Genomic DNA, 20,339 nt, shown 5'->3' on the forward strand with positions numbered 1-20,339 from the left:
ATGCTTTGTCGCTCAATCTTATGAGGCAGATACTTAGATTACTTGAGCCATTACGCTCAGTGATGGACTGCTGCTCCTTATGGGATGCTGGCAGGGGCTGAACTGCTTTGTACTTGTGTAGTCCTGAAGTGTGCAGAAAGTGAGTAAAATACTGTGAGCTCTGAAAAAGAGAAATTTAGATTGGCTTAGCATACTGTATACCAGGCTGGACTCTACAGAGGAAGGGAGAGAAAAGCATACCTTTTATATACTGCAGATACATGTACATATTTTTGTGTGTGTGTATCTGTGGGTACAGACTTTTTTTTTTATTTCAGGTCAGATTGCTTTCTGGACCTTAGGAGTGAGCAGTATGGGTGTGGGCAGGGGCGATGGGGGAACCGATCTGCACAGCCCCATGCCTTAACCTGTAGAGCGGGAGAGGACTTATGTCCTCCCTCAGAGCCCTAGCCCGTGCTGCAGCATGCCAGCCTGCCCCAGCACAGAGTCAGTCCCGGGGCCTCCTACTCCACCCCAGTGCAGCTCAGGGATGTGCTGCCTCCACAGGTGCCCTGTGATGAAAGTTGGGGCAGTGGACCCACTGGAACATGGTTTGGCTTAGGCTCCCTCACTTAGAAGCACAGGTCCAGCTCTATTGGCCACGTGTTGTGTTCCCAGATTGCCTCTGCCACAGCAGCCTCCCTGATAGCCTCGGTGGTGGGTCCTACACGCAAAGAGATGGGTCTTCACATCTGTTTTTTCCCAAGGAGATGGAGGTGATGGCAGCAGCCTGGCCTGCCTCTGGGCTGGCCTGTGCCTGGTGCGGGAGGGCATGTGTAGCTCTTCTGCCAGCATGGCCAAAGATCTTTTCCTTGTCTTCTCTTGGGAAGTGGATGTATGGGACCATCCCTTGGGTTGCCATTTTATAAAATTATTTTCCAACTCCTTTCTAAGCTGTTTAAACTCTAAGATAGTCACATAGCTGCCAGAGGCTGGGATACATAGCTGTTTTGCCTGGAAAAGAAAAGTAAAAGACTTCCACAAGCACATCAGGTTGCTAACTGCATCCCAGGAAAGCCCGGTAGCATCCAGCTGCACTGGGCACTGGAGGAGAGAGCAGTTACATTCCTGATTGGAGACTGTGTCTCTCAGATAGCAGATCATGTGTAGAAATGAGTGTGAAGGTGTGAGGAAAATGCGTGGGTGGGAGGAGGCAGTGTGAGCAGAGGAGAGTGCAGCACGTGCCCAGTCTCCTCTCCCATTGCGACAACAGCACTGAGGGCTGGCTCTGTGCCCTGATGGGACAGCTGGGGCTGCCTGGGTGGCCGCTGCCACCAAGTGCCTGCATGTCCCCCAGGTGAGCATGGGAAGCTGGAGGAGCAGGTTTCCCACCTTCCTGACAGATTATGCTGCAGTAGAGGTGGTGATGGGCTTGGCAGGGTGGGTGCTGCAGCCCTTTCTTAGCCAACATCAGTCACCCTGTAAGAGTAAAGTGCTTCCCATGAACTGAATTCCTTCCCATACAGAGCATTTTGCTAGACTTCACTAAATACAGAGGCTTTGCATATTGCTGTGTCTATGTTTTGAGGATAGCAGATAGTTTAATAAACCAGGAAGGAGTTGCTTAGATTGCAGAAATAATGTAATAGTTGTTAGCTGACTGTTTAAACTGACAGCAAGATGTGGTGCTCTGACCTGTGAAATGGAGAAACCATTCTCCTGAGAAAGCAAATCTGAATTATTTCTACTATCACAGCAGGGTGCATTGCAATGGGCTGAGACGTACCATGACCTGTCGGAGTGAGTGAAAGCAGGAAGTCATTCAGTTTGTTTTCATGTATGTGAAGTGAGGGGATGGGAAACGAAGAAAGGCTGTATACTCAACACTCTTGTAGCACTGTATTAAATGAGGCATCTTTCTACTTTGTCAGCAGATCCAAGTTTAAAAAAAGAAAATAAATCTGGACCTAAGACAATAAATTTGAGGATATGCAACTATAGCATTCTCAGTTTTGGTGTTATTAGTCGGTTATACATATGCTTTTTTTTTTATTCTATAATTATACAACTATAAAGGCTTTATTGCTCTTCTCTGGGCACATGAACAATTTCCTCATGCCCTTACCAACTAACTTTTAGTATCTTCCATGTGCTGATGCAAACCAAACTTGAACCAAATGTTGCTGTCATCTGGAGTAGCTGCACTATGGATAATCTTCTCCTGTTATACACCGTAAACTGTACATAAGGTTACCTGCATCTACTCTTAGGTATTCTAGTTCTCCTGCTCAAGCATGATTTAAAGGTTTGGTTATGTTGCTGTGCAGTAAAGCATCTGATTCATCTGCGAAAAACACATGCACTAGGAGGAATGCCTTGTCCCTTACTTTGCTAGAAAGGGTATAGCTGAGCTCAGGAAGTGGCAATAGGTAAATGGCAGAATGCTGTCAAACATTGATATTTAATGAATGCTCCTATTTGGTAGTGGTCTGACAGCTACATAGCTTTATACACCCCTTACCAAAGTATGTGTCTGCATACATATATACACATTTTTAAGCATGACTTGTAAAAGTAATTGGAAAATAAATTTGTCATAAAAATTAATCTCAAAACTAATTTAATATCAGATACTGGGGCTTTTAAAGTGTGTATTTTAAGCGACCTTAGTTATACAATTATTCTCAGCACTGTTTAGTTGGTTGCTACTGAGTTGAGTTACATAGGTATGTTTCTGTACAAGAGATTAAAATATGGCTCTACAGCTATTTAACTCTGGTTTCTTGTGATTAGTTTTAGTAGTATCAAATCAATTTAAAGTGTGCATTTAGGAAAAACTCTTATGAATTTTGGGAAAAAACAGGCTTGTCAAAAACTGATGCTCGGTGGGCAATTCAGCACTCATTCTGATTTGTTAGCCAGCATTTGGTAATTACTAGCAGCTGTCAGGGCAGGAGGAGATAAGTGAAAGTAGGGGAGATCTATGTCAGCTAAATCATGTCATGTGAGATGGGCCTTTGACAGCCTTCTTTCTGAAGAGTGATGTTATAAAGCCAAGGTGGTAAAAAAAGGCAGTACTGCAGTTTTAGGTGGTACTTAAAAAATATTTTTCTTCTCAAATTGGCACTTCAAAAGGACACTGAAAGCAGTAACTTAATTGATCTGGCAGCCAGCAGATGAATATTACAAAGCATATGCACTTACTTAGTTGCTGGCTGCCTGTGTCTTCTCCCCCTGCACTATAACGCTTTCCCGTGTTAACTGTGTTATGGTCCGAGAAGACAAACAGACTAAAAGGGAGGATGGAAAAGGATAACATGATTCTGCTGTCATCTACCACCATTCTTGTACAGGGATTCTCTACCCCGTAAGAAAATTAATATTAGAAATGTATGATTTAGAGTAGCTCTGAGTTTCATATCTTGCTTCTTTGTCCAAGGTAGACAAAATGATTAATTTGTTTCAATGTATATTACACCTTTTGATCTACTCATCTGTGAGGAAGAGTAGCAGCTCCTTACACAGAGGTCAATTCCAAGTCCTTTTTAGTTTTGTGGGTTTTTTTTGTTTGTTTTGGTTTGTTTGTTTTGTTTTGTTTTTGTCTGAGAGAATTTGTCCAAGTAGTTTCTTTCTGCAAAGCCTGTTTATTCTTCCTTTAGATGCAGCAAGACTAACACGTCCTTTCTCAAGTGACTCCTCAAACTTGCCGAGTTTTTGCTTTGCCATCCTTGCAAAGCAAATGTTAAGGCTTCTCCCCTAACGTGAGCCAGGATGTGCTGATTTGGTTTTGCAGTGCCAGGCTGCTGATGCACAGAACCATAGAGATGCAGAGGTGAAAAAAGACTGAAGAAGGGAAGGGTGCATTCCTGATCAGTATCACAGTCCCTTAGCTTTCATTTACTGCATTCAGTACCAAATAAGAGTGATTTGGAAGACAAAAAGTACCTTTTTCAGGGAGGTTCTGCTTAAACACTATTTTCTTACTGCTTTTGTTTCTTCCACAGAGTGGGAAGCCCCCAGTTAAGGACATGTTCACAGATCTGAAAGATGGAAGGAAGCTTTTGGACCTTTTGGAGGGTCTGACGGGGAAACCTCTGGTAAGAGAAATACATATAAGTTATATTCCCATTTACTGGAAGAAAAACCCAAACCAAACAACAAAAACTCCAACAAATAAACAAAGGACAAACCACAACCTGTGACATGTGATTTCTTAAATTTATTTATTTAAAAACCTATTCTTCTTGTCGTGTGTACTTGCCCTCTACAGTTCTAGCAAAATTCGCATGAGCTCCACTCATGGGGTATAGCGTCAGGCTGAAGTTAGCTGTGTAACCCTCTCTTGAGGGGTAAAGTACTGTTTAGCCATAGATGCAAAACCAGTGATGTTATTCACATAGTGTATATTTTTAATAGAGATCTTTTAAAGGTCTGCTTCTGGATGATCTGAAAGAGTAGCATTTATCTGGATACGTGTGTACTTTTTCTCATGAGCTCATGAAAGATCCCTCAAAGAAAAAAGAAAGTAAAAAAGATAATAGCTAATAGGTGATGCAAAGATCTGCATCCCTATTGAGAAATCCTTTGTGATCTACTGGTAGAAAAGGGCTGAAAACTACTCAAGTCTTGTTTGGAGAAATGTGTGTGTGAAAACTCTTCCCTTGCTAACATTCATGCCTCTTCAGATATGAGGCATGGTAAAACCTGTGCCATCACTTGGAGTTAAACTCTTGATTTCATTATTTGGAATAAATCTCAAATTCATTTATTTACATTATGGGGGACCTTGAGCCATTTAAAATTTAACCTTGCAAGCTTGCCTTGTTTTTTTAAACAGGTGCATTTCACTGGTACTAATGATTTGTGGTCTGATTTGAAGCATACTGAAGGCAACAGGATTTTTTTGGTTTCTCATTTTGATGTTTACCATGGTCCAAGTTCAGCTCTATGCTCTTGCATGGTCGTTTGCTGCCACAGGAGTTAAATTGAAGTGATTAAAAGCAAATGGAGTGGCAGGTATTGTCAAGAGTTGCAGTGTGGTTTTTTTTTTTCCCTGGTAATAAAAGGAAGGGAAAGTCAGGAAGCGTAACTTCTCAGTATGCAAAGATTTAGCTGGCTTTTGGTGCCAGGAAAGCAAATTGCTGCTTGTTCCCTCTTGGGAGCCAAAAAATTTCAACTACTCTGGCAAGCATTCAAACCCCGCAGATTTTCCCCAGGAACTCCCACTTTGCTGTTGTGTTGCCAGTTGATAATTCTGCAGATGCTGGGAATAAAAATTCTGGATGGATTTACTGAAAATGAATGGAAACACATTTTGAATCCAAGGCTTGTCCTGTGCCTTGAATTGGTGAATAATGTTCTGACCGTTTTTCATTTCTATACTGTTGTGGATGAACTTGTTAGACTTTTGTTCCTACCTAAAGAAAATACAAATTAAACTCTTGAGGAAAATCAAGACAAATTTCCTGTTTGGTCTGTCATTTTTTTGGCCTGTCAAGTTAATTCAGATATTAACAGATGATAATTTTTATTTTCAGCCCAAAGAACGAGGTTCCACACGTGTACATGCCTTAAATAACGTCAATCGAGTACTGCAAGTCTTGCATCAGAACAATGTGAGCATGTTTTTCCACAACTTTATTGTTAGATTCTTTAATTTATTCCTGCATGTAAATTCAGAATTAAGAGAATAAAGATTTTGGTAGCTAAAATGAGAACTCAGTGAGGTGGGTAAACTGGTCTCAGTTTTCTTCATTCGATGTAGAATTTGGATGTCTGACAATTTTGTGAAATCTTGAAATGCTAACTTACAAATGGTATTAAGTAAACTGTATTTTGCTGAGATATGACTGGAAGCTCTGCTCATGAACCTGGCAGGACAAAAAACTGATTTCAAGTGATGATGTATAACTTGTGCAAAAGTGCATGAGGGTCTGACAGGTTCTGTGTCCTGCGCTCAAAATGCAGGAGAATCTTTGCATTGAAATCTGCCAGCTCTGTGTCAAATCTGTGTTTCTGATTTGGAGCTTTGGTACCTGATCAGAAGAACAAACAAGCAAGCAAACCCCAATCCTTGAAAAACGAAAATTGTTTTACTTCTTTTAGATGGCTTTACTGCCTGGAAGCCAGTAGTGCTGTAGTAAAGTGATTTTGTTTTTTCCCTGAAAAACAGTTCCTGATAAGCGCGTCCTCTCTAGGTAGAATTTTTATTTACAAATGTCAGGTCACTAAAGTAACTTAGTAAGAACATTCTGGCAGTAAAATACATCAAATGCAAAAAGGGACTGACATGTTTATGTAAACTGCTGATCGAAGAGTGATATGAGCATGCTGTATAATACTGCAATTTCCCCTCCTTGTTGGTGGGCTAGTGTCATATTTCTAGAAAGTAACAAAAGTTAGTGGTGGGTTGTTTGTTGTTTTTTTTTTTTTTTCTTCTTTGAGGCACTGTAAATATTGACTCACTTTTTTCTAAGGATAAGTAATGAGTCTTTCCAGCTTGCAATTGACTGATTTTATGAAGATAATAAATGAAATAAAATTGAGTTGCAACGATTAATTAGTTCTTCCTTAAGCTGGCAGGATTCTGGGTTTCTAGATGTAAACAGATGGTGTTAGCTGAAGGTTGTTAGGGTCACATATGTGATTTATACCTACTGCTTAACTTCATTAGAAAGTGTGTGTGTGTGTGTGTGTGTGTTAGGCATTCACTGAGAAGTAGTTATGTTCTGTTGCCTGAGTGTTTCTGTGCTATATAGTATTAATAACTTGTGAAACAATTTATTAAAAGTATTTAAATATATATTGCAAGGATCAGACAAGCCTAGTGTGTAGATGTTCAAGTGATCCTGTGAACCTCATCCATCTGATGAGCAGAATGGTTCTAAGTAATTTGGCATTTTGCTACCCATTTTCTTCTATTACAGGTGAAAAATTTTTGCAATGGAATTATTTGCTTTTTGTGCCCTTGACCTTCAGTCTTGGTCTTGCTTTCTGCTCCTTGTGTTCTAGAGTGCTTTCCAGTGTGGTGTTTAATGATCTGCAATGGTGATTCTTTTGTCCTGTTTTTGCCAGTTTACCTTACAGTTTTCTTAGAATACGCGTCCAGTACTTGCAAAGAGTATTGCTGTAAGACTGGGAGGGAGCAATCCACAAATCTATAAGCTTCAGTAGTATGTCAAAGTGTAATTTGTGGTTCTATGTTAATTTTGCAACACAGTTTTAATTTGATTCTCCTAACCAAGAGACCTATAGGGAGCTGAAATAGTCAAGATATCTGAAAGCAATGAGGTTACAAGTACATTTTGCAGAACTTAAGCTGCTTGTTTGTGATTGCGTGATAAGAGGAAAAAACATGCATGGAATACCATTATATTTGTATGTGTCAGCAATATCCTCTAAAGCAAAATGGAATTTTATTATTGTCTATTCTGTCATTGTAGGCTACATTCACTGAAAGCCAGAATATGGGCTCGCTCTGTAACTGATCCTGTGACTGTCCCTATTGTTTAATTGCGTGCCACCTCCTTGGTGCAAGTTTTGTCCCTGTGACTAGTTCTCATCCCAATTGATATACAGATACGGTTCTTTGTGTAAGCTGAGGGGTGTTCCTGGTAGGCACTGTGGATAACAGTTTTGAAACAGAGATGAGAAAGGGAGAAAAAAGCTTCCCTATCAAAGTGAAATGCATGTGTTCTTTGCCTCTGGGAGTGGAGATGCTCCTGGCTCCAAGCTGTTTACAAGAACCAAGCCCCACCATCTGCCCTGTGTGGGAGTGTGTTGCAGCATCTGCTATACATGTAGATACCTCCCTGGGTGTATGTACGTCTTCTGTTGTAGACAGCTGTCCCTAGCTGGGTTTGTAGAGGCATGGTGGTAATTAGTGCAGTGCGCTGCTGCTGACTCCTCTAAAAGGTGCTTCAGAGTTAGTGCTGCTTTTTCTGTGTTGGCGGAATGGAAACTTGATGCCCCAATTCAGTTTAGACTAAAGTAGCACCAGGTGAGTAGTGTGGTGATGTTTCTAAGCTTTGCTTCTTCTGGCAGCTGAGTACCTGATGCAGGAGCAGGTAGCCTCTTCTCTCACTTACTAAAGTAATTTCCTTGTCTCTCTGTGTTTTTATGTTTTTGATGATCAATTAGATCATCACCAAGTCTCTGTGGGGTCCTATGCCAATAGGAAGCTTGAAAATTTAATTTTTCCCTTGAACTTTTGATCTCCTTGTATAAACTTGTTCCATTTGGATGCTGGTTCATGCAAAGAAAAAGCCTATTCTTAATTACAGAATTTTCATGGTTCTATAATATCTCTAAGTGTGTCTAGGAGCAGGACTGCTTACCTGTTTTTTGTTTTGCTTTTGTTTTTTCTTTAATATCAGACCCTTCATGTTTGCATTTCTGCTGACCATTTTTGAATGCTGGTATGAATCTGTATATTAGAAGAGAGGATGAAACTCTTCCAATGAAGTATTTTCTTTGGTGTTATCTTGTCATGTTGTTTAAGTGGTTGTTATGACAAATTCAAATAGACAGTACTTTTGTCCTCTCCAGTTCCCTCTTTCTAACTACTTCTTATTTAAGAGCACTTGATAATACGTGGCAGGACAGCCACGAATATCGGATGCGGTTGTGACTTGAATCTGTGATAACAGTGTTTAATATAGAGTTGATCTGACCTCTCCAGGTGGAGTTGGTGAATATTGGAGGAACTGACATAGTTGATGGAAATCACAAGCTGACATTGGGGCTGCTCTGGAGCATTATCTTGCACTGGCAGGTGAGATGCTGCTGGGAGATCTCTTCCTTTCCAGGAATCGTGCACATTGATCTGCTGGGATTCTAACAAACCTTCCTAGGGTTCTGGTGGCAGAATATACTGCTTCTATTTTGGGCTGGCAAATAAAGGCAGGCCAGTGTTTGGTTTCTGATCTCTGTCTATTGGCTGCCTCTTGTGATACGTATTCTCGTATGTGCTCAGTTGTACTCAGCCTCTCAATTTAGTTCCTGCTGGTGTTTAATTACAGAGAGGGTTTTCAGGCTGAAGCATTGTATTTATATTCCACAAGGCTTTTATGTACTTCTGTTTTACTATCTAGGTAGCTGCGTTGGACTTGCATCTTACATGCTGCTTTATAGGTTTGTTATTCAGTCTTATAGGGTGAATTTTGATCATGGTTTATCCAGGTACCTGGAAGGGTCATTGAGTTGACTTGGAGGGAATTTGGCAGATGCTTATGCATAGTACCCAAACAGCAAACTGCATTTGTTAGCTGAGCATATAGCCTCATCTTGCAGAAAACCTCTGCAAGCTGTATTTTTGGGGGTTGCTTACTGATGGAACTGCAGCACGAGACAGTGAGAAATACTATACCTCATGCTTAGTGTAGGCAGCACTGGGGAGCAGAGGAGGATTATAACCTAAGAGTAATGTGTCATTATTGCATGCAGCATTACTGGTTCTTGTAATCGGTAGAGGGCAAAGATGGCCTGGAGACTCCTATTCCCAGATTTCACGTTGGGAGTTAGATTCATAGCTTTTCATAGGAAAGATAATTTCATGATTTGTGAATAGCTTGGTTAGAAGGTTTTGTAAGCAGGGAAGTGGAGAACATGGCTGTAAGGTGTAGTTGTCGCTTTCTTGCAGGTGAAGGATGTCATGAAGAACATCATGTCAGATTTGCAGCAGACCAACAGCGAGAAGATCCTGCTGAGCTGGGTTCGGCAGTCCACGAGACCTTACAGTCAGGTCAATGTTCTGAACTTCACAACAAGCTGGGCAGATGGACTTGCCTTTAATGCTGTCATCCACAGACACAAGTAAGTAGCAAACATTTTATCTTAGACCTAGAGAAGTAAGCAGCTTTTTCCCCATGTCTTCATGCTTGAGCATTTGACAGCTTCTGTTTCAGTGTTTCAGTGATTCATTGTTTGTTTTGGGTTTGGTTTTTTCTGGTGATAACAATAACAGTAGAAGGATATTACCAGAGCCTCACAAAGACTGGAGGCAAAGCAGCAGTGTAACACTCTCAGTTCCTGTACATGCATGCACATTTGCTAATTGAGGTGGATTTACATCCCACTTAGTATGCATTACACAGTGAATGTGCTGAACTGGTCTCTGCAGGGGGGGTTGCCCACCTCCTTCCCCTGTACTTCCTTCCTCCTGCTCTCTCTCCTCTGCAAAGGGTAACATTTCTTCAGGCAGAGTTTGCCATATCATTTTAGTAGGAAGATACAGAAGCTTCAAAACGAAGGAGTAAGTCAACCTCTGTAGCTTTTCTTAGTTTTTGAATATACCTGGCTTGAAAGACAATATATGCAGCTCTTTCAGAAGATCTGTTGAGCAAAAGAATCAAAAGGTAATAGAATACTTCAGGTAGCTGTAGAGCATTCATTAGTTTGTTCATTATACTTTATAAGGAATATTGTTAAAGCTTCTATGCATAGATCTTTTGTGTTCTTTCTGATTTTTTGAGAACTCTTCAGTAGTTTAAAGAAATCATCCTTACAGACTCCTATGAAACTTTCATGCCATATTTTTGCTTTCTTGTTTTGAAGCTTTTTTTGAGATCTACCTCTGAGCAATCCATTCTAACCCAGCATACCTTAGATGAACTCATCTCATTGCTTTGCAGGAGATGACGGTTCTAAACCATAAATAACCATTTTAACATGGTAATGGTATGGTAATTTCTAGAATTTATCCAGACCTCCTGGCCACCAGGTATCTGGCATGGCAAGTGCTTAACAAATACCCAGAATATTTATACGCAGCAGATACAAAGTGTTGGCAAACGCATGTGCTGGTTTTGAGCCTGATGTTCTCTGCTGACAAGTGACCATCTAGCCTGTGCTGACTGAAACAGTAGGTTTCTGTCACAGGCTCGCAGGCTTCAGGATGTGTTTGCCTTGACATACCCATGTGCCTTGTGGACCAGTGCTGGCTTATGTTTAGTTTTCATGGAAGCGTAGGTTGTGCCTGCACCATGCTGAGGCCTCCTGAAAGTTTGGAAGGACTGTTCTGCAAAGGCAGAACAATACTAGCAGAAACTCTGTGGAGTTTCAGAAGTATTAACAAGTCCCTTCTCTGGATGATGTGGGCTATACTGATAGCTTTCATACCTGCATAATTGCCTGTGGATGCATAGCTCTGCTGCTGAACATGTGAAGCTTTGTGATGGAGACAGTGCCAGCTTTAGACACAAGTGAGACCTGGGAGAGCTGAGGGAAGCAGAAGCAGAGAGGTAGCAAAATTGCTTTCAAGTTTTTTGTTATCCTTAATGTGTTGTGACTATGTGCTTGGGCTTTGTGGGATCTGAAGTCTGTGAGCTCTGCCCTTTTTCAGAGCACTATTAAGTAGCAAAAGCCTCTGCTGAAAACTGTAGCTTGAGTAACTGTGCTTTCCTCTGGCTTCCCAAAATTTCGTGGTTACCTGGCTCTGCTGATCTCTGAGCCTTTTATTCCCTTTTCCTGGGAGCCTGGCAGCTACATGTCAGAATTCAGCTTTTCTGTCTCAGGGCACCAGCCGTTTAGCCAGGGAAGCACCATTTCCCCTACACGTCTGAGAAATCTTGAGCTGGGTTTAAATTTAGGTCAGCTTTGACAGAGAAGCTTTAAAGGGCACTTGCAAAGAACAAGGGGATTGGGGCAGGCTGCAGAAGGACAACAAAGCTATTTAGCTTGCCCAGACAGTAGTGCTTCCCTGCCTAAGGGCATTTTCAGTATTGCTTTTTTAATTTAGCTTAATGTGACACTTAATATAGGAGAATTTTTGTGGATCCCATTAAGAGATTTAGTAGTTTGCTTTCCTCTTTATGTATCTATCAACAATTGTTAGCCGTGTTACCTCTTGGCTATAATATCTAGTAACTTAGAAACACTTTCTGTACTTAATAAAATTATATGAGGTAATAGGACATTTAACATTTTACTGTGCTGGTCCCTTTAATTTCCTAATATTAGCTTAGTTCCTCTTTGAATTGAATTCTGGTCTTTGGTGTGATTTTCTTGCTTATAATAGGTAAACGACTAGATTGCATTTCATTAAAATTTGTGCTACTATGTCATTGTACAGGTAGCACATGTACAGTATACTTACTGCAATGTGCTTCTGTTTTCCACATTCACCCTATCTTTTTGCTTCTCAGACCCTGCTAACTTATGGCTTTGCTGTTTTACAAAGTGTAGTGACTTGACAGATGTTAAAGTGATACTCTCAGGTCAATTTACAACTGAATTAAGTATTAAAAGAATTAAAGGCAAGCCCATCTCTTCCTCCCCAAGTTCTGTAAAACATAGAATTGATAGCATTGTTTTAACGAGAAGCCACTATTACAGAGGAAAGGAAATATTTTAATTGCAGCTGTGCTGCTGTAGTACTGGGCTGATTGTGCCCTTTTGGTGTAGCTACCATTAGGAGGGGGCTCTGTTTGCTGGCCCTGTTTCCTGCTTTATGCTCTGCTCTTTGCCCCTGAGACCTGCCAGAACAATTTGGGCACATAGCTGGACTGGAGATTTGGTTTGGGTAATGCTGCTGTGAGATGAAGGCTGCTGGCATTGTAAATTGATCAGCTCCTCAGCCTGGTTTGCATTATGACTTTCATAAGCACTTCTAATGGGGTGTTTTTTTAATGAGGAGGAAAAAGGCCATGGGAAGGGTGAGTGAGCATGAGTGGACACTGCTGTTGCTCCTAGCTGTGATGGTGTGGGGTGGTCACTGAACTACATCACAAGTTTGGAATGAGACTGTCCAGGGGCAGTGACTCTTGATTATCCAGCGGAGCCTGATGCAGAAAGCATGTAATATGAATTAAAATGAAATAACAGTAATGCTGGGAAAGAAACAGTTGAAAAAAACCTGGGTCTGGAATAAATCTTAAATGGAGTTTGGTGATTTTCTGGTTAGTAATATTTAATGTCCTGTTGCAGTTGATGAGTATATTTATAGAATGCATGGAATGAAAGGTTGATGTTGTAGTGGACATGCAGTCAGTTAATTGATTTCTGCTTACCAGCTTCTCACCAATAAAAAGAAAGCACATATTTGTGTTTATGCATTTGTGTATGTGCACTTCTGTTTATTTTTTATATGTATGTTTATCTTTAAATTACTTGGTCAGCTACTTTCCTATCCATAACTTCACATTCTGCATGGTATGGAATTTTTTCTTCAGATAGAATTTACTATTTTCTTTCCTGCTTGCTTTTTTTCTTTTAGACCTGAGCTTTTCAGCTGGGATAAAGTTACAAAGATGTCCTCAGTTGAGAGACTGGAACATGCTTTCAGCATAGCCAAGAACCACTTAGGAATTGAGAAACTATTGGATCCTGAAGGTGGGATATGGTTATTTTACTTAACTAGAAGCTTTTTTTGACCTCTCCTGAAAAAATTTCTTGTATTGACATTTACTATGAATACGAATTCTAGCAGTTTTGTGCAGTGATATTTTCTTTCAAGTCCTTAAACTGGGGTTTAAAAGAGTGCAATTTGTAGGGTAAGAGTATGTCCGTGTGTGTATGCTTCAACTTCTTCAATGTGCAGGTTCAGGTTGACTTACCATTCAGAGACAGTATGCAGAAGGTGAAGGTGGTGCCCTGGCTTTGTTTTATTTTAAATAAGAGTTCTATTATGCAGGGGTCTGTGCTTCTTGAGATGAAGTAGAACATTATGTAGAATGGAATAGCTTAAGAGCTCACAATCTTTTGTTCCTTATATATACATGAATAGCAGGAGCTGCTAGAGCTGTGAGTACTTGGAGGATAGGAATGCTTACCAGGAAACTTTTATGGCTGCTCTTTAAAGTCCTTCATACTGACTTCAACATGTCAAACATGGCCTTTAAGTTAAAGCTTACTAAACGCTACTTAAGAGAAGAACCTATGATTTACACTATATGTAAAATCTTACTATTCTAAGTAATGATTTAGGAAAGCAGCATCTTCATTTATCTCTCCCCAATTTTATCTTTTTGATGCAGATGTTGCTGTACAACTTCCAGACAAAAAGTCTATTATTATGTACTTAACCTCTTTGTTTGAGGTCCTTCCTAAGCAAGTCACTATGGAAGACATCCGGGAGGTGGAGACTCTTCCAAGGAGATACAAGCAGGAATGTGAGGATGGAGAGTTCAACATGCAACAGGTGTGTTTGTCATCAAAGTTTGTCTGGCTTTTCCTGAGTTGTAATTTTAGCTGCTCTTCAGGCTTTGTCTGGAGAAGGCAGTGGAAACATGCCTTCTATTTTGGGGATCACAGTTGGGAAAATGTGAAAAATCATAGCATCTTTGTGGTTGACTTCAGTTGTTCTTCCTTTTTCTTCTTTTCTGAATCATTTACAAAATCCTGTGCGTTTAGGTATGAACTTGCGTTTTTGTTATGCTTTTTCTTCTGCGTCTCTTTCTTATTTCTCTTAGCAAGGTGGGGAAGGTGGCCCAAGTAACTGATTTTGCCACAGGACTTGGGGTGGTAGTGGTAGTGATGGGTTTTTGGGTGTGGGATCCACTCATTAGTGGTGACCGTGGCTTTTCTCATTAAATGTATCCATTTTAACATCATGTGAAGGATTAAAAGGCACCTTATGTTCTGGTTTTAGTATGATTTGGGAAGGCATCTTCCATGCAGTTCTGAGACATCACTCTTCTCTTGCTGTCTAGGCTGTAGCAGTTGAAGAGGAGCAGGGCAGTTCTAGAGCAGAGACTCCCAGCACGGTGACAGAGGTGGATATGGACTTGGATAGTTACCAAGTTGCTCTGGAAGAAGTTCTTACATGGTTGCTGTCAGCTGAGGATGCATTTCGGGAACAGGAGGAAATATCTGGTGATGTTGAGGAAGTCAAAGAGCAATTTTCCACTCATGAAGTAAGCTTCTCTTGAAAATTCATTGGGTTTTTGATGGGTGCTGTTTCTTTCATCTTTTTCTAAATTAAATGCACCTCTAACTGAATGTGGTGGGGGGCTTCTTGTTCAGGTGAGTTTTGATTTGGGTTGTGGGTTTCTTCTTCTTTTTTGTAGGGGGACTGGGCAGGCTTGAGGATTTTGTTGTTTACAAATAATAGCTTTTTGTAAGTGTAACAGAAGATTTATTTCCGAAGAAGAGAAACTTACAGTGAAACATGCTTTGAAACTTCAATTTTTTTTTTTTTTTTTTTTTTTTTTTTTAATCAGCTTTCAATGGCTGGCTCACTGGTGTCTATAATACAGAGACAGTCTGATCCACTTTGATTCATGCTTCTCTGCCGCCAACTACTAAAAAGCTTGGTCAGCCTTATGTCACTTGCTGTTAAATGAGGGCAGTGTTGAAAACGATAATCACGTCAATTTAATTCAGTGGTCTCCCTGTCCATTAGTATAGTTTATTTCAGAAGCATATGCTCTTGTTTCCAAATTATTCTGGTTTCCAAATTATTTTGTTTTGATTTTGTTCCAAGTCTGAACAAATGTTCTAATGGTGCTAGAAGTTTCAAGTGTCATGTTAGATGCTTTAGTTTTACCTTGTGTCAGCTTACTGTGTACAGTTGAATTTAAAATCTGAAAGCTAATCAATATGAAGATTTTAATTTTTATGTTGGCTTTTTTTTTACCTTGTGCTACAGTTTTAAACCCATGATCCAAAGGAAGAGGTGTTCTGGATTTATAGTAAATATGTAAATCTTTAATGTTGTTAACTCATAGGGATCAATATACTTTCCTATGATGTATTTCAGGTCTTGTTTTATGTTCTGTTGGCCGTATGTAAGTTTGTTTTATTCTCTTGGTGCATTTCTTCAAAGGCTCTTTTCTGACAAACGGCTTTTTCTCCAAGGTGGTCAGCTTTTTTGCTTCAATTATCTCTATTTTAGTGACTCCAGAACTTCTGTAGCTCGTTGAGAATCTATCAGAGAGGAAGAGGTCTGCCATGCTTATGTATTTGATGATGCTAGCTCATTCTGTAGCACTACTTCAAATGTGACAATTTATTAGGAAATTTAGAAATTCATAAACTCCCTTAGGAGCTCATACATCATGGTGACATGGCTGGTTGTACCATTTCCAGGGTTTTATGATGGAACTCACTGCGCACCAGAGCAGCGTGGGCAATGTTCTGCAGGCTGGAAACCAGCTGGTGGCCCAGGGAAATCTATCACCTGAAGAGGAGTTTGAGATCCAGGAGCAAATGCTGCTGCTGAACTCCCGCTGGGAGGAGCTCAGGGTGGAGAGCATGGACAGGCAATCCCGGTGAGTTGTGCCCACATCCTCACCTAGAGCTGCAGGACCAACTTCTGGTTTGTGACATGAAATCCACTTTTTTCATACTTTCCAAGGTGAAATAAAAGAAATTATTATAACTGGGTTTTTATTCTTATATAAAAGTATTTTGTGACTGTTATGTAAATGCGCCAGACTATATGTATGGTATCTACATATAGTAGTTACATAAACATGTGTTTAATATTGTTTCAGTAGTTTAAGTTCCTCAGTAAAGCATACAGTAGACATGGATAGCTATGTGTGTTTTACACAACCAAAAAGCACTTAAAAGAATTTTTATGGCCTGTGGTTTATTAAGCTACAAGCTGCATGTCAAGGGAGAAACCACATTTTGTTGCAGCCCTCAGCACAGGTTCTATTAGCAGCAAATTTCTGTTGCAATGAAGAATCCCTGATATAAATGGTATAGCTCACTAGCTTTTTGTTGAGGAAGGATACTTAACTGTGTTCCTTAGCTTAATGGGGAGCACTTCATTAGGTGATAGCTAACTGGTTTATGAATGGCCTTGCTCCTTTCCTATAGGAGCTAGAACTTAGTCTCTTTCCTTGGGAAAACTGTTTCTGAAATAACTCTGCCTACACTTCCCCCTGCAGCCTGCATGACATGCTGATGGAGCTCCAGAAGCAGCAGTTGCAGCAGCTGTCTGACTGGCTGACAGTGACAGAAGAACGCATTCAGAAGATGGAAACTCAGCTCTTAACAGAAGATTTGGAGTCACTTCAAAAACAGCTGGAAGAACATAAAGTAAACCTTTTTGTCTGTTATGTAATACATATGGGAGAAGTATTTGAAAGGTGTACAGTGGTGGGTTCCTTCGCTGAGAAACTTGATTGCGTCAGAAGTCCTATCTGGTTGTGAGGCTGCATTTGATGTGTGAAGGATGATGATGGGGTAGAAAGGAATTGGAAGTTTCTGGAAGTGCTTTCTTAACACTTGAGCACAGATGACTATAGCAGAAACTGTTATCTTCCTACTTCATGCAGGAAGGGAAACCTGTAAGGCAAACTGTGTTACCCTCACTTCGAGCAGGAAGTGAGGCCTCTCCAGGTAAATTGTTGGTGTGAGGGACAGTATAAAACATACTGTGGACAAACTTGCCTTTAATGACCAGCAGGCTGAAGACTTAGGGCAACTAAGATGATTAAGGGAGTGGAGCATCTCCCTTATGAGGAAAGGCTGAGGGAGCTGGGTCTCTATAGTTTGGAGAAGAGGAGACTGAGGGGGGACCTTATTAGTGTATATAAATATATAAAGGGGGAGTGTTGTGAGGATGGAGCCAGGCTCTTCTCAGTGACAAACAATGATAGGACGAGGGGTAATGGGTACAAACTGGAACACAAGAGGTTCCACTTAAACTTGAGAAGAAACTTCTTCTCAGTGAGGGTGACGGAACACTGGAACAGGCTGCCCAGGGAGGTTGTGGAGTCTCCTTCTCTGGAGACATTCAAAACCCACCTGGACACATTCCTGTGTAACCTCATCTAGGTGTTCCTGCTCCGGCAGGGGGATTGGACTAGATGATCTTTTGAGGTCCCTTCCAATCTCTAACATACTGTGTGTGACTGTGTGACTTGCACATTAAAATAATGCAGGAGTTAAAACTATTAGGAAGGGCCTCCCAGGTCACTGATTCCAGTCCCTGCTTTTACAGGGATTGCATCCTAAGGTAATGCATAGATTCTGCTCTCTGATGTGGCACAAAGTGTTTGAAGTGGTTTGTCTCTTAATTGAGTTTCCAAATGAGAGTTCAGCCTTTCTAGCTTGCAGTGGGGTTTTTTGAAGGAGAAAGATAGCCTTTTGAGACTTGTCATGGTTGAAGCTTTGGTTTTCGTAATCACTGCTGAGGTCTGACCTTCTTCCGAGCATGGGACATATCTCACGGGGCAAGAACTGTGGGGTATTTTTAGTCTCTATAATTTCCTGTGCTGCATTTGCATTCTTTCCTCTGTCTTCAAAGTCTGGGGAGTTTGAGGTGTGTTGTTCATAGAATAACTTAGGATATTCTGGGATGAAAAGTTATATTTACAGTACTGTAAAAGTATATTGATCTTGCAGAGATATTTTAGAGGTTGGCTTTAACAATGGAATCTATTCTTCTAGAAGTTGTATGAATACTTAAATCTACAAGTGATTTAAAACTCATTAGAGCTGCATGCTTTCTGCATTTTTCAATTATTCTTTTTTAATATCATGATCGGTTACAGCACTGTTGATACTTACAAGAATTACATTGTCAACTATTGAAAGACAAATGTTCTTAGTGATTTTTCCCTGTTTGACATGCCCTATGGTACTTGCTTATTAAGAATAATAGAATAATTATTCTATATAATTATTTTTTTTACATTAGAATAATGTTTCTTTTTATAGAAAACACTTAAGCTCTTTTACCTATAACAGTAGATGCATAGAAAGTCAATGCAGTTGTCATATGATTCTTCTAGTCAAGTATGGTGCATACAGCTTAAAGCACTCTTGTGTGTTTTCCAGCATTTTAACAGGATTGTTTTGAGTGCACTTCTAGCAATCTTTTGCTTACATTTATTTAAACTGTGAAGTGATTCCCAGTGGTAAAAATCTGTGCTTAACTGTTGAATCTCAAGTACTTTGCCACAGCAGTTGTGTTAGTCACTGTGGCCAAAACAGCAGACTGGCAAATGTAATCCAAGTTGGTAATCTCTGATTTGTTCTTCTAGAGCCTGCAGAGTGACCTAGAGACAGAACAGGTGAAGGTAAACTCCCTAACACACATGGTTGTCATTGTTGATGAAAGCAGTGGGGAAAGTGCAACAGCTATTCTGGAGGAACAATTGCAGGTAAAATGTTGGAGCCCTCTTTTTTTAAATCTACTAGCAGGCACTTAAAACTTTTGCATGTAACTGTATTCAAAATGTTCCTGTTCAAAGACTGTTTATTTTAGAAAAGTAATTTAATATTTTTTAAAGTCATCTTAACCTAAATAATTTTTAAATTTGCATATGGTAGAACCTGCAGAAGTGCTGTGGTGACTTTCAGCTCAATTACTGATGAGTCACACTGCTTGTGTTCCCACTGACCTGGGTGGTTGTATAGTGGATCCTTTCAGCAGTTTCATAAAAATGGGAAAATGCACAGTACAACTCTTTAATTTTCAGTAGGAAGTTAAAATCTGTTGGGGAAATACATTTAAGGGCATGAGCACAATTTAGCTAGGGAATGTCATTTGAAGTATTTTTCTATTTTTGTCAGAAGTTAGACTGTAACCTGAAGTATAGGGAGTGTGAAACAGAATTTGTTGAAACAAAATTCATGCTACTTTGTTGGCTCCTTTAGAAGTCAATCATACAGCTCACTGACTTCAGCAAGAGCAGAGAGAAGGCCTAAGTTGAATGCCCTTGAAAGTTTTAATGCCCGGCTTTGTGCAGTATGACGATGGTGATTACTGGCAAGGAGGTGGCTATAATGTAGAAAGAGGTTATTGTGAAGTAGAAATTATGCTTTTGAATATCTGGGTTTTGGGTTTTCTTCTGAGACTTATGAGTGTTCATGAGTTTCTTGCTTTTGTAGAGGCTTGGTGAGCGGTGGACAGCAGTATGTCGTTGGACTGAAGAACGCCGGGTCAAGTTGCAAGAAATTCAGCTTTTGTGGCAGGAGCTGCTGGAAGAGCAGGTTAGGAGCTCTTTAGTTACCCAGAATGACTTGTTGATTTGTGGAGGGGAAAACCAACCAACCAAAAAAACCACAAGCCCCTTTAGTAGGCTTTAACAGCTTTCAGAACAAACCCTTGAAAAACTAGATTTTGTGTCAGTGTTTGGGCTCCCAGTGTTTCTCGAGGAGTAGAGTAGCTGTGTAGTGCAAGAGGAGTATTTTCTGAAGGTTAAGTTTGAAAGTTTAGAGCTACTTATAAAATAATTCCAAAGGTAGCTTGCAAAATGGTCAAGAAGTGGGAATATCCATGATAGCAAAATGGCAGTGAATCACTAAGTGTTTGATGGTTTGGTAATTACAGAAATTTTCCTAATTAAGGTATATGTGCTTCCAGCATGGATACATGTACACAATTGTGCAATCAAATTAATCAATAGATGCTGTTTTCCAATTCAGTAACATAAACCACTTGGTCAATATAGTGAAGCATG

At 40.2% G+C, this 20,339-nt stretch overlaps 1 protein-coding gene across 1 annotated transcript in view; it reads left to right on the forward strand.

Annotated features, from left to right (window-relative positions):
• UTRN (utrophin) overlaps positions 1-20,339 on the forward strand; it is a 404,863-nt gene that overhangs the window by 95,120 nt on the left and 289,404 nt on the right. Inside the window, exons 10-20 of the mRNA XM_080615656.1 lie at positions 3,984-4,076; positions 5,517-5,594; positions 8,660-8,752; positions 9,620-9,792; positions 13,193-13,308; positions 13,953-14,116; positions 14,628-14,831; positions 16,006-16,187; positions 16,815-16,965; positions 18,918-19,037; positions 19,768-19,869. Coding sequence (XP_080471782.1) covers positions 3,984-4,076; positions 5,517-5,594; positions 8,660-8,752; positions 9,620-9,792; positions 13,193-13,308; positions 13,953-14,116; positions 14,628-14,831; positions 16,006-16,187; positions 16,815-16,965; positions 18,918-19,037; positions 19,768-19,869 — 1,476 coding nt within the window. The remainder of the gene's footprint in view (positions 1-3,983; positions 4,077-5,516; positions 5,595-8,659; positions 8,753-9,619; positions 9,793-13,192; positions 13,309-13,952; positions 14,117-14,627; positions 14,832-16,005; positions 16,188-16,814; positions 16,966-18,917; positions 19,038-19,767; positions 19,870-20,339) is intronic.

This window comes from Psittacula echo (assembly GCF_963264785.1).
Source record: "Psittacula echo genome assembly, chromosome: 4".
In the NCBI taxonomy this organism is placed as follows: Eukaryota; Metazoa; Chordata; class Aves; order Psittaciformes; family Psittacidae; genus Psittacula; species Psittacula echo.